Source organism: Oncorhynchus keta, unplaced genomic scaffold (genome assembly GCF_023373465.1).
Source record: "Oncorhynchus keta strain PuntledgeMale-10-30-2019 unplaced genomic scaffold, Oket_V2 Un_contig_9691_pilon_pilon, whole genome shotgun sequence".
NCBI lineage: Eukaryota > Metazoa > Chordata > Actinopteri > Salmoniformes > Salmonidae > Oncorhynchus > Oncorhynchus keta.
This window is the reverse complement of record NW_026290643.1, coordinates 797-16,365: the sequence shown is the minus strand read 5'-3', so window position 1 is coordinate 16,365 and position 15,569 is coordinate 797. Positions and strand designations below refer to the sequence as shown.

At 46.5% G+C, this 15,569-nt stretch overlaps 2 protein-coding genes across 2 annotated transcripts; both read left to right on the top strand.

Moving 5' to 3' along the window:
• The first annotated feature begins 1,606 nt into the window (after nt 1–1,606).
• Nucleotides 1,607–7,468, top strand: LOC118380158 (DOMON domain-containing protein FRRS1L). Its single transcript, XM_052513091.1, has 5 exons — nt 1,607–2,223; nt 2,762–2,846; nt 2,961–3,099; nt 5,082–5,328; nt 5,900–7,468. Exons 1-5 carry the CDS (start codon nt 2,019–2,021, stop codon nt 6,070–6,072), a joined length of 849 nt encoding a protein of 282 aa, XP_052369051.1. The 5' UTR covers nt 1,607–2,018; the 3' UTR covers nt 6,073–7,468.
• A 925-nt stretch (nt 7,469–8,393) lies between these two features.
• LOC127927170 (transmembrane protein 245-like) lies at nt 8,394–13,670 on the top strand. Its single transcript, XM_052513090.1, has 3 exons — nt 8,394–9,272; nt 11,230–11,347; nt 13,279–13,670. The coding sequence occupies exons 1-3, from the start codon at nt 8,667–8,669 to the stop codon at nt 13,668–13,670; spliced, it is 1,116 nt and encodes a 371-aa protein (XP_052369050.1). The 5' UTR covers nt 8,394–8,666.
• Nucleotides 13,671–15,569: the final 1,899 nt, after the last annotated feature.

Sequence of the window (15,569 nt, the reverse complement as noted above, 5' to 3'; positions counted from 1 at the left end):
GGCCAGAGTGACAGCCAGTGAGAGACAGGAAGAGGAGCTGAAGACAGAGAATGCAGGTAATGTCATTTGGATTTGGTCAACAATTTCAGTCTATGAATACGTCAGTTGTTGACCAAGTCCAGAGGAAAAAAACATGTTGAATTAAATGGCTTTTAAAATGATTTGGCTATAGATCATTTAGTTAAGTTAATGTTGATGTTATTTGTACATGGTCATGTTGAATTAAAATGATCATGATGATGATTATTTAATCTGATGTTCCTTTTGTGTTATTTTCGGCCAGACTGACTGCCAGTGAGAGAGAGAGATGAACTGAAGACAGAGAACACAGGTAATACACTTTACAAAAACACCAAGTTTCACACTGAAAATCTATCTTTTATTTTGGCTTTAGCATATTGTAGTTAATGCTTTTCAGTCATCAGTGAGTTTACTCTGTTGTGTTCACAGCAAGACCAAAGGTGGCCTTCTCTGCTGGTTTGACTGAGGACCCAGGATTTGTAGGACACTTCGATACTGAGATCACCCTGGTTTCATCAGAGTCGTGACCAACATTGGTGGAGTGTACAACCAACTACAGGTACTAATGACCATACATACTAAGGCTGCGTTTAGACAGGCAGTACAATTCTGATCTTTTTTTCCAGTAATTGGTATTTTAACCCATCACATCAAATCTTTTGCAGAGCTGATCTGATTGGTCAAAAAAACTATTAGTGAAAAATTGTTGATTGATGCGTTTATATTTTTGTGCCGTGTAGAACCATGTTTATGAGAGAAAGACATGCGTCTGTTCCGTACTGGTGTCTTCACAGCACCAGTGAGAGGAGTCTACTCAGATTCACCACTTTTGATTACCACAAATCGCAAACCCTGGGTGTGTGCCTATACAAGAATAGCCAGAGTTATATGGATACAGGAACATAATAATGATGAGGATAATACATACATATCTAATGCAATGTCTCTAGAGCTGGAGGAGGGAGATGTGGTCTACATGAGTCTCCCCTCAGGCAGCGCTCTTTGATGATACTGATAACCCTAACACTTTCCAGGTCTTCCTGCTCTTCCCTTTGTGAGGGGAGCACCCTGCATTCTGTAATGAATTCAGATGTCTGAGCTGCTCTGGGTTCCAATGTTCCTCTAACCAATACATAAACAAGCATTAAAGACAAACAATTACAATTATTATCTTTGTATTATTGACAAGAGAAGAAGAACGGGAGAGATTTGAGAATCACAATCCTTGTAAAGCCAGTTGTAACCACTGGTAAATTGTGTGTCCTGCTTTTTTCAGCAGTTTGGCCTTAGTCCTTGGGAGTTATCAATGCTGTCAACAATAACATGCAATGTAGATTCTAGAATATTTTCACATCACACAAAGGAGTAAGAAACCAACCTATCATAGCAGACATTCCTGCATAATAAATGTATAAATCCCAACATTGCCTCATATTGTTATTCAATTGGCATCTGTGTTTACATAAACAGTGCTGAATGGGAATTTAAACTGTATATTGATAATGCAAAGTGTACATCGAGGTTTCCTATTGGACGCTGCAGCGATTGGCTCTATCGATGGACGTAATGGGCCATTCGGAGAGAGGAGAGGAGACGGGCGAAACCAACAACAGACACATTCATCCCTAAACTGGGATATCATTACATTATTTTAAGATGAAATCCAATCACTTGGATTATCATGGACGTCTCCGTTTCCCACAAGATTGAAGTGAATTGGCAAAACAGATCGGTTCAGTTACAAATCCAGCTAATTCCAGATTGGTTTAACCGAGGCTCATTCGTTTGACATCACTGGATCCCGCTCCTCTCGCGCCCATTCACACTACGGGAAATAGCCTACGACACACTAAACAACCGTGTTGAAAATATTCTGTAGTGATGCGATTGAGGTCCAGTGATTAGGCTCCGTAAAGAAATGCTCAAATACAACCAACAATGAGGATTCCGTCTCAGTTGTGTCTCCTTTAGACCGTTTTTATACTCCCTTTTTGGCCATGATTTTCCTGCGCAGCCTGCTACAGCTGACGGTGCTCCTGGTCCAGGGCAGTTGGCGGGGGGTAGCGCCGAGTCCCACGGATGAAGGCGCACTGCGGGCGAGCCACGGAGACCACGGAGAGCCGGGCCACAAGGAGCCCCATAAGGACTCATACAGTACGTTCGCCTCGGAGTTCCTGGAGTCTAGACATCTATCGGATGACGGTGAGAAAGGGATACAGCAAAGGCCATTTCTGAACGAGGCATTTTGCTTACTGTGGCCTTCATGGCCATCAAGGCTGTGTTTGTTTATGTGTAGGCCTTCTCTTGATGGAAATCAGAGGGCGCATCTACATATCTGTGGTTGATACGTAATTCGTGGTTAATTGGCTATTTATGTGATGATGCGCAGGTTCACAGTGTCTTACTTCCATCCGAGTCCACTCATGCATAGATCAGGACCCTGGCCAGCTACCCGCAGCTCCCCGCTCTGGCTCTCACTGGCCGGTCTGGAGATGGGCGAGCATTGGACAGTTCTTCACCACATTAAATGTTGTATATTATTAGATTTTTTAAAACTTTTTTTTTTAAATAACATATTTCAAACTATCCCAAATTTGTTATGAAATGTGAAGGAGCAGTTGTGCTTCTCTGAATGCACATTAGGCTGAAACCCACCAAATGACGAATATGGTAGAACTTCTAGAAGATGATTTTTGGGGAGGCAGGCCTAATGATATTGTATGTGGTGTGTGTTCTCCAGGCTACCCCTTCCCCACCGCCCCTCCTGTGGATCCCTTCGCCAGGATCAAAGTCGTAGACTGTGGAGTCACCAAGGGCTGCATAAGGTCAGTGTGTGTGTATGTGTTTTGCTTGCTTGCAAGCATGTGTGTGTGTCAAGGGGTTTCTCTGTACTGTGGTCCCACTCTGGCAGAGGTTACATTTCTTCATTGTGTGTGTAGGTATGGGAAGCCGGGGTGTGATGCAGAGACGTGTGACTATTTCATGAGTTACCGGCGGATCGGGACAGACGTGGAGTATGAGATGAGTGCTGACACTGACGGCTGGGTGGCTGTAGGCTTCTCCTCAGACAAGAAGATGGTAAGGGACCGTATCTGTGTGTGTGCGGGCATAGGTGTGTGTGTGTGTATGAGCATGCGTGAGATCTGTTCTTACACTCTAAATTTGCTTCCAACAATTGAGTAGGTAAACCTAATAACCAACATTACTGCAATGATGTTATTAGGTTATTATTTGATTAGGTTATTATGTTATTTGGTTTACCCATTCAATTGTTGGGAGCATATACAGTGCATTCAGAAAGTATTCAGACCCCTTGACTTTTTCCACATTTTATTACGTTACAGCCTTATTCTAAAATTGATTCAATAATTTTTTCCTTCCTCAATCTACACACAATACCCCATAATGACATCACAATACCCCATAATGACAGAGCACATTTTTTGTTGTTGTTGCATATTTATAAAATAAAATAAACTGAAATATAACATTTACATAAGTATTCAGACCCATTACTCAGTACTTTGTTGAAGCACCTTTGGCAGCGATTACAGCCTCAAGTCTTATTGGGTATGACACTACAAGCTTGGCACACCTGTATTTGGGGAGTTTCTCCCATTATTCTCTGCAGATCCTCTCGAGCTCTGTCAGGTTGGGTGGGGAGCGTCGCTGCACGGCTATTTTCAGGTCTCTCCGGAGATGTTCGATCGGGTTGAAGTCTGGGCTCTGGCTGGGCCACTCAAGGACATTCAGAGACTTGTCCCGAAGCCACTCCTTTGTTGTCTTGTCTATGTGCTTAGGATCGTTGTCCTGTTTGAAGGTGAACCTTCACCGAAGTCTGAGGTCCTGAGCGCTCTGGAGCAAGTTTTCACCAAGGATCGCTCTGTACTTTGCTCCGTTCATCTTTCCCTCGATCCCAACTAGTCTCCCAGTCCCTGCAGATGAAAAACATCCCCACTGCATGATGCTGCCACCACCATGCTTCACCGTAGGGATGGTGCCAGGTTTCCTCCAGACATGACGCTTAGCATTCAGGCCAAAGAGTTCAATATTGGTTTCATCAGACCAGAGAATCTTGGTCTGAGAGTCCTTTAGGTGCCATTTGGCAAACTCCAAGTGGGCTGTCATGTACCTTTTACTGAGGAGTGGCTTCCGTCTGGCCACTCTACCATAAAGGCCTGATTGGTGGAGTGCTGCACAGAGGAACTCTGGAGCTCTGTCAGATTGACCATGGGATTCTTGGTCACCTCCCTGACCAAGGCTCTTCTCCCCCAATTGCTCAGTTTGGCCAGGCGGCCAGCTTTAAGAAGAGTCATGGTGGTTCCAAACTTCTTCCATTTAAGATTGATGGAGGCCACTGTGTTCTTGGGGACCTTCGATGCTGTAGAAATGTTTTGGTACCCTTCCCCAGATCTGTGCCTTGACACAATCCTGTCTCGGAGCTCTATGGACAATTCCGTCGACCTCGTGGCTTTGTTTTGCTCTAACATGCCCTGTCCACTGTGGGACCTTATATAGACAGGTGTGTGCCTGAATTTACCACAGGTGGACTCCAATCAAGTTGTAGAAACATCTCAAGGATGATCAATGGAAACAGAAAGCACCTGAGCTCAATTTCGAGTCTCATAGCAAAGGGTCTGAATACTTATGTAAATAAGGTATTTCTGTTTTTTATTTTTAATAATTTTGCAAAAGAAATCTAGCAACGCCTGTTTTCACTTTGTCATTATGGGGTATTGTGTGTAGATTGATGAAGGAAATGTTTTGTTTAATCTATTTTAGAATAAGGCTGTAACGTAATAAAATGTAGAAAAAGTCAAGGGGTCTGAATACTTTACGAATGCGCTGTATAGAGTGTGGGACTTTCTTTCTTTTGATACAATCTACTCTTGGTTAGTCAACAGCACCTCTACAGACATTTTTGGGGTCAGAGGTAGCTCAGGCTTTTACTACATCTGGTACACATGAAGTCTGCCATGAAAGACACATCACAAAAACAAGGCTGATTGGTCAACCTATCCTTCATGCTGATTGGTTCTCCTCACCCCCACCCCTCTCAGGGAGGAGATGACGTGATGGGCTGTGTCCATGACGATAATGGGCGTGTTCGTATCCATCACTTCTACAACGTGGGCCAGTGGGCTAAGGAGATCAAGAGGAATCCTGCCAGGGACGAAGAGGGTGTGTTTGACAACAACCGTGTGACCTGCCGCTTCAAACGCCCGCTCTACGTCCCTAGAGAGGAGACACTGGTGGATCTGCATCTCTCCTGGTTCTACCTGTTGGCCTGGGGGCCTGCTATACAAGGTCAGTCAAGGACTGTGTGTGTGTGTGGTATTGTGTGTGTGCAGAGAGTGGATGTGTGTGTTCATTAGTATGTACAGTCCATTCGGAAAGTATTCAGACCCCTTGACTTTTTTCACATTGTGTTACGTTACAGCCTTATTATAAAATGTATTAAATGATGTTTTTTCCTCCTCAATCTACCCACAATACTCCATAATCACAAAGCGAAAACAGGTTTTTAGACATTTTTGCAAATGTATTCAAAATAAGAAACTGGAAATATTGCATTTACATAAGTATTCAGACCCTTTACTCACTACTTTGTTGAAGCACCTTTGGCAGTAATTACAACCTCGAGGCTTCTTGGGTATGACGCTACAAGCTTGGCACACCTGTATTTGGGGAGTTTCTCCCATTGTTCTCTGCAGATCCTCTCAAGCTCTGCCAGGTTGGATGGGGAGCGTCGTTGCAGCTATTTTCAGGTCTTTCCAGAGATGTTCGATTGAGTTCCCAAATCTGGGCTCTTTGCGAATTCACTTTACATGTAAATGATTTCCCTTCTATTTTCCTCTTACTCTTCTCTTTCCTCCAGGTTCCATCACACGTCATGACAACGATGCTCCGCCAGTCTCCGATCACATGATCAGCATCTATAAATATGAGGACATCTTCATGCCGTCTACAGCCTACCAGACGTTCTCCTCACCCTTCTGTCTGCTGCTCATAGTAGCCCTCACCTTCTATCTGCTGATGGGCACCCCCTGAGAGAGAGGAGATTAGAGGAGACGAGATGAGAGAAGATGAGAGAGGAGACAAAAGGAGAGAAGAGATGACCAATTAACCCAGAGAGAGGAGAAAAGAGAGGAGACGAGATAACAGAGGAGAGAAGAGACGAGAGGAGACAAGTGGAGAGATGAGAGGAGATGAGGAGAGAAGTGGAGAGATGAGAGGAGACGAGGAGAGAAGTAGAGAGAAGAGGAAAGAGACAGCAATAAGACTGAGAGTTCATTGTATTTCTGTCTGCCACACCCTCAATGCAGGGTGCTCTTTACACAGAATTACACTATAAATATATATTAATAAATATATACAGTAGGATACTATATATAATTTACATTGAGGACTCATCAGGAAGCTTGCAAATCATTCTGAAAATTGTATTGTGCTACCATAACAACATACACTAACCCATTAGTCAGAATATCTGAAATACTGTGTGTTTCTAGAGAACAGTAGCATAACCTTTAGTTTTGGCAAGGTATTTCATTTAGTGTATTTATGTTTACGACAGTAAGGTATCACACTCCTGACAACAAGTATTATTCCAACGCATGTGGCGAATCACAACTGGACCCTGAATATGTGAAGAACCTACGGACACGATACAAGGAGACATTACACACTGGGACAGACTACTGAGACTGGAGAGAGACTTCACTTAGAGAGAACCATCCAGATTGATGTGAGCCAAAGAAAGGCAGACGGCTCATAGTTTATTATCCAGCTGAAACATACTGCTTCTGTATGCAGCCATGCTTTACACAACACTCATTCTCCACAGGGTAATACAGTATTATTAGTAGTAGTAGTATAGTATTTGTATACAGAAACTAAGACTAGGTGGTTGAACAGATGTTTTTTTGTTTGTTTCAGCACCAGTCTCACTGAGTAACACTGAACTCTATACTGTATTCCACAATGACATTTTACATGCTGATGATTAAGACAGGGTTGGTTCTCTTTTCTCTATGTGTGAGAGGGTCCATTTTCTTACGACTGCTTTATTCCACCACGTGCTTGGTCATGTTTCATTGGTCTGTGGCGAGGTGTGTGTGTGATCACTGTTTGCTGATGAAAGGGCAACTGACTGTATGATTGATGGTGCATGATTCCTTTGTAGATATGCAATAACACACCCATCAGCACTGAGGCTGTAGTGGACATGGTGACAGCCAGGGACAGGGGCTCTGTCTGACAGCTTGCCTTGGCCCTGCAGCATATGGCCTAACGCTGAAGGAATCTATGGCACAGAGTCCAGTTCTATTTGTACCGTTCACTGAACCGTTGTGTTCCATGGAAAGGCTTCCTCACTGAAACAGTGTTTAGTGTCTAACATGCAAGTGTTTTTGTTATCAATAAAGCTGTGTTCAGTAAAAATACACTCCAACATCTTGTTTTCATCCTTGGGGTCATGTGATGGCTCTGTCAGCTGCATCATGTGCCCCTCAGGCAACGTACATTTCATCTGCAATCTAATGAATTTACAATGAATTACACAACCATACAACAACTGTGTGGGTCGCTCTGGGCTGGGAACAAATAATGGGAATTGACATATTTTTGGACAAGCAGCACATTCAAAATAATTCCAGATAATAGAGGATAGGGATAGACTACGGATAACTAGGTAACCCTTCATTTTAAAAAGGCCCTTATTACAGTGTAATTACAGTGTAACAGGTATTGTAGTTAACTGTAACAGCTCATAGTTACAGTGTAACAGGTATTGTAGTTAACTGTAACAGCTCATAGTTACAGTGTAACAGGTATTGTAGTTAACTGTAACAGCTCATAGTTACAGTGTAACAGGTATTGTAGTTAACTGTAACAGCTCATAGTTACAGTGTAACAACATGTAACTGGTAGTAATTGAGGTCTGTAATTACAAAGGTGTAACAATGAATCCTTGTTGCCACACTTGTTACAAATGGGCAGGTTTCCACTAAATTCACCAATTGAGTGTTTTGTTTATTCTCAGCTGCATCCAACTGTCACAAAGGTTGTGATCCCTCGTGGATGTGCTGGGTGTCGTAGAGATGATGCTCAATAGCCTCTAATCACTTACTCATGAATGTGCACTGTTGAAACTGCACCTCCACTCAGTGTTGCTGCTCGCACTTGCCACTAAAATAAAGTGTTCAATCTGGGTTAATTCGATGAGGAAAAACAAACTATTTGAAAGCATAGTACATGTAATGTACTAAGTACAATGTAATTACTAGTTGTTACACGGGATTTAGCTAGTTAAAATGAAGCGTATCTTGAGGGGTGTTTAGTTGTAATTAATGTGTGATCTCCTATCTGTTTATTCACGTTTCTGTGTGTAGTTCAACTGGGCATTCCAAAGAGTAGGCTACTAGCAGCAAACTCAGCAGCGAGCACAGCTCTTCTGGCACCAGCCAGCTACAATACCCATCATACCTTGCGACGGTCACGTCACCAGTACGTCAAGTGTTGTGTTGTTCCTCATGTGTGATAGCGGTATCAAAGATCCTGGAAACGAACGCTTCTTCTTCCGTCTGTGGTGGAATTGGGTGGGATCCGCAGGAGGAACGCAGACCGAGGCGGATTAATTGAAGATGGCAGACGAGGAGGACTCGGGACCGGAGGCAGAGCCGGCTCCTTACTCTCCCGCGGAAACCCCTAGTTCCGCCCGGCCTCACTACGTCTCGTTCTCCGAGAGCGTCCAGCCAGCGGTGGGCATGATGAGCCAGCTACTCAGTCAGCCTTCCTCCCTCAAATTCGACAAGAACATCAAACAGGCCTTCTACAACACAGGAGCGATGATTTTCGTGGCTATCTGTTGTGGAGCGGCTGTGCTAGTCTTCTTTATCCTGGAAGCCTTTCTGAGACCACTGCTCTGGGCCGTTCTCTGCGGGACCTTCCTCCACCCATTCAAACACTCCCTAGCCCGGCTGGGACGCTCCTGGCTCAACGGCCTGCAGGACACCGGGACGCCGATACTCCTGGGGACGCTGCTGGTCCCGGTGTGGTGTTTCAACCACGGGGTGGATTTCCTGGGGTGTCTGGTGCTGGAGAGGCTTACGGTGCTGCTGGTGATCGGGGCGGGCGCGCCACTCATCTACTTCTTTTACCTGTTCTGGAGCGTCATTGGCATGCAGGTGATCATCGGGCACGTGTGTGACGTCATCGGGAGCGCGCTGGACTGCTTCCACTATGTGTGGGTGAGTGACAGGGACACTACTGACGCTGAGGGAGGAAGGCCCCCTCAACAATAGGAAAGGCTTTTCCAATACTGTAGTCTACAACAGGATGGGCAGGGGATAAGACTGTAATGCAGCCCTTACATGAATCAAGTACTCAGCTTACTAAATTTAGATTTCACTCTACTCCCTCATCATCGTCTCTGTCTCTCTCTCTCTACTTCCTCCCTCATCTTCTCTCTCTGTCTCGCTCTGTCTCTCTCTCTCTCTCTCAATTCAATTCAAGGGCTTTATTGGCATGGTAAACATGTGTTAACATTGCCAAAGCAAGTGAGGTAGATAATATATAAAGTGAAATAAACAATAAAAATTAACAGTAAACATTACACATACAGAAGTTTCAAAACAATAAAGACATTAAATGTCATATTATATATATACAGTGTTTTAACAATGTACAAATGGTTAAAGGACACAAGATAAAATAAATAAGCATAATTATGGGTTGTATTTACAATGGTGTTTGTTCTTCACTGGTTGCCCTTTTCTTGTGGCAACAGGTCACACATCTTGCTGCTGTGATGTCACACTGTGGAATTTCCCCCAGTAGATATGGGAGTTTATCACAATTGGATTTGTTTTCGAATTCTTTGTGGATCTGTGTAATCTGAGGGAAATATGTCTCTAATATGGTCATACATTGGACAGGAGGTTAGGAAGTGCAGCTCAGTTTCCACCTCATTTTGTGGGCAGTGAGCACATAGCCTGTCTTCTCTTGAGAGCCATGTCTGCCTACGGCGGCCTTTCTCAATAGCAAGGCTATGCTCACTGAGTCTGTACATAGTCAAAGCTTTCCTTAATTTTGGGTCAGTCACAGTGGTCAGGTATTCTGCCGCTGTGTACTCTCTGTGTAGGGCCAAATAGCATTCTAGTTTGCTCTGTTTTTTTGTAAATTCTTTCCAATGTGTCAAGTAATTATCTTTTTGTTTTCTCATGATTGGTTGGGTCTAATTGTGCTGCTGTCCTGGGACCAGGTTCATCTCTCTGTAGGCGATTGCTTTGTTATGGAAGGTTTGGGAATCGCTTCCTTTTAGGTGGTTATAGAATTTAACGTCTCTTTTCTGGATTTTGATCATTAGTGGGTATCGGCCTAATTCTGCTCTGCATGCATTATTTGGTGTTCTACGTTGTACACGGAGGATATTTTTGCAGAATTCTGCATGCATAGTCTGAATTTGGTGTTTGTCCCATTTTGTGAAGTCTTGGTTGGTGAGCGGACCCCAGACCTCACAACCATCCATAAAGGGCAATGGGCTCTATGACTGATTCAAGTATTTTTAGCCAACTTCTAATTGGTTCTTGAAATTTATGTTCCTTTTGATGGCATAGAATGCCCTTCTTGCCTTGTCTCTCAGATCGTTCACAGCTTTGTGGAAGTTACCTGTGGCGCTGATGTTTAGGCCAAGGTATTTATAGTTTTTTTGTGTGCTCTAGGGCAACAGTGTCTAGATGGAATTTGTATTTGTGGTCCTGGTGACTGGACCTTTTTTGGAACACCATTATTTTGGTCTTACTGAGATTTACTGTCAGAGCCCAGGTCTGACAGAATCTGTGCATAAGATCTAGGTGCTGCTGTAGGCCCTCCTTGGTTGGTGACAGAAGCACCAGATCATCAGCAAACAGCAGACATTTGACTTCGGATTCTAGTAGGGTGAGGCCAGGTACTGCAGACTTTTCTAGTGCCCGCGCCAATGTCTCTCTCTCTCTCTCTCTCTCTCTCTCTCTCTCTCTCTCTCTCTCTCTCTCTCTCTCTCCTCCATAATCTTCTCTCTTTATTCCCTCCTCCTTCTCTCTTCTCTCTCTCTTTACTCCTCCATAATTCCCTCCCTCCCTCATCTTCTCTCTCTCTCTACTCCCTCCATCATCTTCTCCCTCTCTCTACCCCCCGTCTTCTATCTTCCTGTCTTCCTCTCTCTAGGTGATGACAGTGGTGTTGGGGTATGTGCTGGCTGTAGCCTGCAAATGGAGCCCCGGTACAGAGAGATACCTGAGAACCATGTCTGTACCTGTCTGGACCATACTACTCTTCTACCTGGGTGAGGAGAGGGGGAGAGAGGGAGAGAGAGGAGGAGCTATGTGAGTGAGAACTAATGCCTGTACCTGTCTGGACCATACTACTCTTCTACCTGGGTGAGGAGAGGGGGAGAGAGGGAGAGAGAGGAGGAGCTATGTGAGTGAGAACTAATGCCTGTACCTGTCTGGACCATACTACTCTTCTACCTGGGTGAGGAGAGGGGGAGAGAGGGAGAGAGGAGGAGCTATGTGAGTGAGAACTAATGCCTGTACCTGTCTGGACCATACTACTCTTCTACCTGGGTGAGAGAGGGGAGAGAGAGAGGGAGGAGGGCTATGTGGTGAGAACTAATGCCTGTACCTGTCTGGACCATACTACTCTTCTACCTGGGTGGGAGAGGGAGAGGGAGAGGAGGAGGAGCTATGTGGAGTGAGAACTAATGCCTGTACCTGTCTGGACCATACTATTCTTCTACCTGGGAGAGGGAGAGGGAGAGGGAGAGGGAGAGGGAGAGGGATGGAGAGGGAGAACTAGATGGAGTCTGGAGGGAGGGGAGAGGGGAGGGAGAGGGAGGGAGGGAGAGGGAGAGTGGGAGAGAGGGGGAAGAGAGGGAGGGAGGGAGAGGGAGTGGAAGAGGGAGAGGGAGTGGGAGAGGGAGTAGGAGAGGGAGAGGGAGAGGGAGAGGGAGTGGGAGAGGGAGTGAGGGGAGTGGGAGAGGGAGTGGGAGTGGGAGAGGGAGAGGGAGTGGAGGTAACTTATGTTCCATCATAAGATAAGGAAGTGTATAAAGGTCAAGTGTGTGGCCGTGGTCTCAGGATATTTAGTCTTTAGTATTAATCGACAGCTGGTTGTGTGCTGGGAGAGAGGGAGGGGTGTTAACCTTCAGGCGGAAATGTTAAAAGATACAGAGCTGAAGCACTGCTAGGACAGAGGTATTTACAGGGGGTATTCTGTGAGAGCTAAACACTGCTAGGACAGAGGTATTTCCATTCTGATGAGAGCTGAAGCACTGCTAGGACAGAGGTATTTACAGGGGGGTAGTACATTCTGATGTAGTGAAGCACTGCAACAGGAGTCTAGGGGGTTAGTACATTCTGATGAGAGCTGAAACACTGCAGGACTGGGGGGTAGTACCTTCCTGCTAGGACAGATATACAGGGCGGGGGGGTAGTAGTACATTCTGAAGCACTGCTAGGACAGAGGTATTTACAGGGGGTAGTAGTACATTCTGATGAGAGCTGAAACACTGCTACTATTTACTAGTAGTACAGAGGTATTTACAGGGGGGTAGTAGTACATTCTGATGAGAGCTGAAGCACTGCTAGGACAGAGGTATTTACAGGGGGGTAGTAGTACATTCTGATGAGAGCTGAAACACTGCTAGGACAGAGGTATTTACAGGGGGGTAGTAGTACATTCTGATGAGAGCTGAAACACTGGACAGAGGTAGGACAGAGAGTATTTTACAGGGGGGTAGTAGTACATTCTGATGAGAGCTGAAGCACTGCTAGGACAGAGGTATTTACAGGGGGTACATTCTGGGAGAGCTGAAACACTGCTAGTACATTCTGATGAGAGCTGAAGCACTGCTAGGACAGAGGTATTTACAGGGGGGTAGTAGTACATTCTGATGAGAGCTGCTAGGACAGCACTGCTTCTGAGGAGCAGAGGTATTTACAGGGGGGTAGTAGTACATTCTGATGAGAGCTGAAGCACTACTAGGACAGAGGTATTTACAGGGGGTAGTACATTCTGATGAGAGCTGAAGCACTTAGGACAGAGGTATGGGGGTATGAGATGAGAGCTGAAGCACTGCTGGGACAGAGGTATTTACAAGGGGGGTAGTAGTACATTCTGATGTAGTTTCAAAAGGAGTCTACTGTTTATTAATCATCACACTGCCATACTCCCCTCTCACCATATAACCCCCTCTCCCCATGCCTCTCTCTCTAGTGTCTCTGACTGGCTCGTGGAGAGTTCCTGTGTTTGTAACGTGGTCACGCTCCTCATCGTGGGCTCTCAAGAGAAGCCACCTGTCCCTGGCAACCTCGGGTGAGCTGTCAGGACAGGTGTTGTCGTTCGCTGCTAACACCATCTACATGGCCATCTCCTGCAGTAACCTCCACTTGGGCCCCGAGAGAGATACCAGCAGTGTCTCCGCAGGTCAGATAACACACACACACACACACACACACACACACACACACACACACACACACACACACACACACACACACACACACACACACACACACACACACACACACACACACACACACACACACACACACACACATAAGCGTTGTACTGCAGTAACTAACCATCAGCCACAAAAAGCTGTCTAAGTCATAATTCTATATGAATTCAGTAGATGTTGAAGGCTTGGACTGATTTAACGACCACTTTCAATCACGTTTTCAATCCAAATATACTTCATTGTCTTGACTGTCACAGGCACAACGGCTTAACACCTCTCATCTCTCTCCCCTCACCCTTCCTTTCCTCATCTCCCCTCCTCTCTCTCTGTAGATGGGTGGACTCTGTGGAGCCCTGGCTCTTTGTCCCCCTCTGTCTTCCCGTTCCCCCCCGTCAGGCCCATCCTGAGCTGGGGGTCTCTTCCAGAAGGAGAAGGGGTCCCAAAGAGCCAGTGATATCTACTTTGTCCTGCTGGCCTGGGCTTTTGTACTGGTCCAAGTCTGGCTCAATCTCTGGATGCTACAACTACTGCCTATCCCAGTGGCTGGTAATATCTGAAACACTCACACACACACACACACACACACACACACACACACACACACACACACACACACACACACACACACACACACACACACACACACACACACCCGGCCCAGGCGAGCGCACACACACACACACATACACACACCGGCCCAGGCGAGCACACACACACACACACACACACACACACACACACACACACACACACACACACACACACACACACACACACACACACACACACACACACACACACACACACACACCACACACACCGGCCAGGCGCACACGCACACACACACACACACACACACACACACACACACACACACACACACACACACACACACACACACACACACACACACACACCGACCCAGGCGAGCGCACACACACACACACACACACAAAATGCATAACAATGTGTGTGTGTATTTCTGTGTGTGTTGCAGTGTGGTGTTGAAGAAGCTGGTGGTACATTTTGGTCTGAAGCGGTTTGAAGACTCTGTCGTCATGGTGGGTAGGACTGGAGAAGTTTGGCCGTGAGCGACAGGACGCCATCATGCCTGGACCAATCAAAGGACTTGTTCAGTTCCTGCTACGCGTTGACACCAAGGTAATGGCCCACCCCCCCCGGCCAACCCCATAAGACAAACAGCCACCCTGCCAACCTCATTGAGACACATAGCCACCCTGCCAACCTCCCTGAGACACATAGCCACCCTGCCAACCTCCTTGAGACACATAGCCACCCTGCCAACCTCCCTGAGACACACAGCCACCCTGCCAACCTCCCTGAGACACACAGCCACCCTGCCAACCTCCCTGAGACAACAGCCACCCTGCCAACCTCCCTGAGACACACAGGCACCCTGCCCACCTCCTGAGACAAACAACCCTGCCAACCTCCTGAGACACACAGGCACCCTGCCAACACTCCTTGAGACATACAGCCACCTCTGAGACACACAGGCACCCTGCCCCTCCCTGAGACACACAGCACCCTGCCACCTCCCTGGGACCAGCCACCTCCCCTGAGACACACAGCCACCCTGCCAACCTCCCTGAAACACACAGCCACCCTGCCAACCTCCCTGAGACACAGCCACCCTGCCAACCTCCCTGAAACACACAGCCACTCCTGCCAACCTCCCTGAGACACACAGCCACCCTGCCAACCTCCCTGAGACACACAGCCACTCCTGCCAACTCTCCCCTGAGACACACAGCCACCCTGCCAACCTCCCTTGAGACACACAGCCACCCTGCCAACCTCCTCGAGACACAGCCACCCTGCCAACCTCCTTTTTTTTTTGAGACACACAGCCACCTCTGCCAACCCCTGAGACACATAGCCACCCTGCCAACCTCCCTTGAGACACATAGCCACCTCTGCTAATCCTCCCTGAGACACATAGCCACCCTGCCAACCTCCTGAGACACACAGCCACCCTGCCAACCTCCCTGAGACACATAGGCACCCTGCCAACCTCCCTGAGACA

Bases quoted from the DNA above. Each gene is read 5' to 3' on its own strand.
- LOC118380158 (XM_052513091.1), top strand. From the start codon at position 2,019: ATGATTTTCCTGCGCAGCCTGCTACAGCTGACGGTGCTCCTGGTCCAG. The intron at 2,847-2,960 runs GTCAGTGTGTGT...TTGTGTGTGTAG, and splicing joins GTCACCAAGGGCTGCATAAG to GTATGGGAAGCCGGGGTGTG. The intron at 3,100-5,081 runs GTAAGGGACCGT...CACCCCTCTCAG, and splicing joins TCTCCTCAGACAAGAAGATG to GGAGGAGATGACGTGATGGG.
- LOC127927170 (XM_052513090.1), top strand. From the start codon at position 8,667: ATGGCAGACGAGGAGGACTCGGGACCGGAGGCAGAGCCGGCTCCTTAC. The intron at 9,273-11,229 runs GTGAGTGACAGG...TCCTCTCTCTAG, and splicing joins ACTGCTTCCACTATGTGTGG to GTGATGACAGTGGTGTTGGG. The intron at 11,348-13,278 runs GTGAGGAGAGGG...CTCTCTCTCTAG, and splicing joins CATACTACTCTTCTACCTGG to TGTCTCTGACTGGCTCGTGG.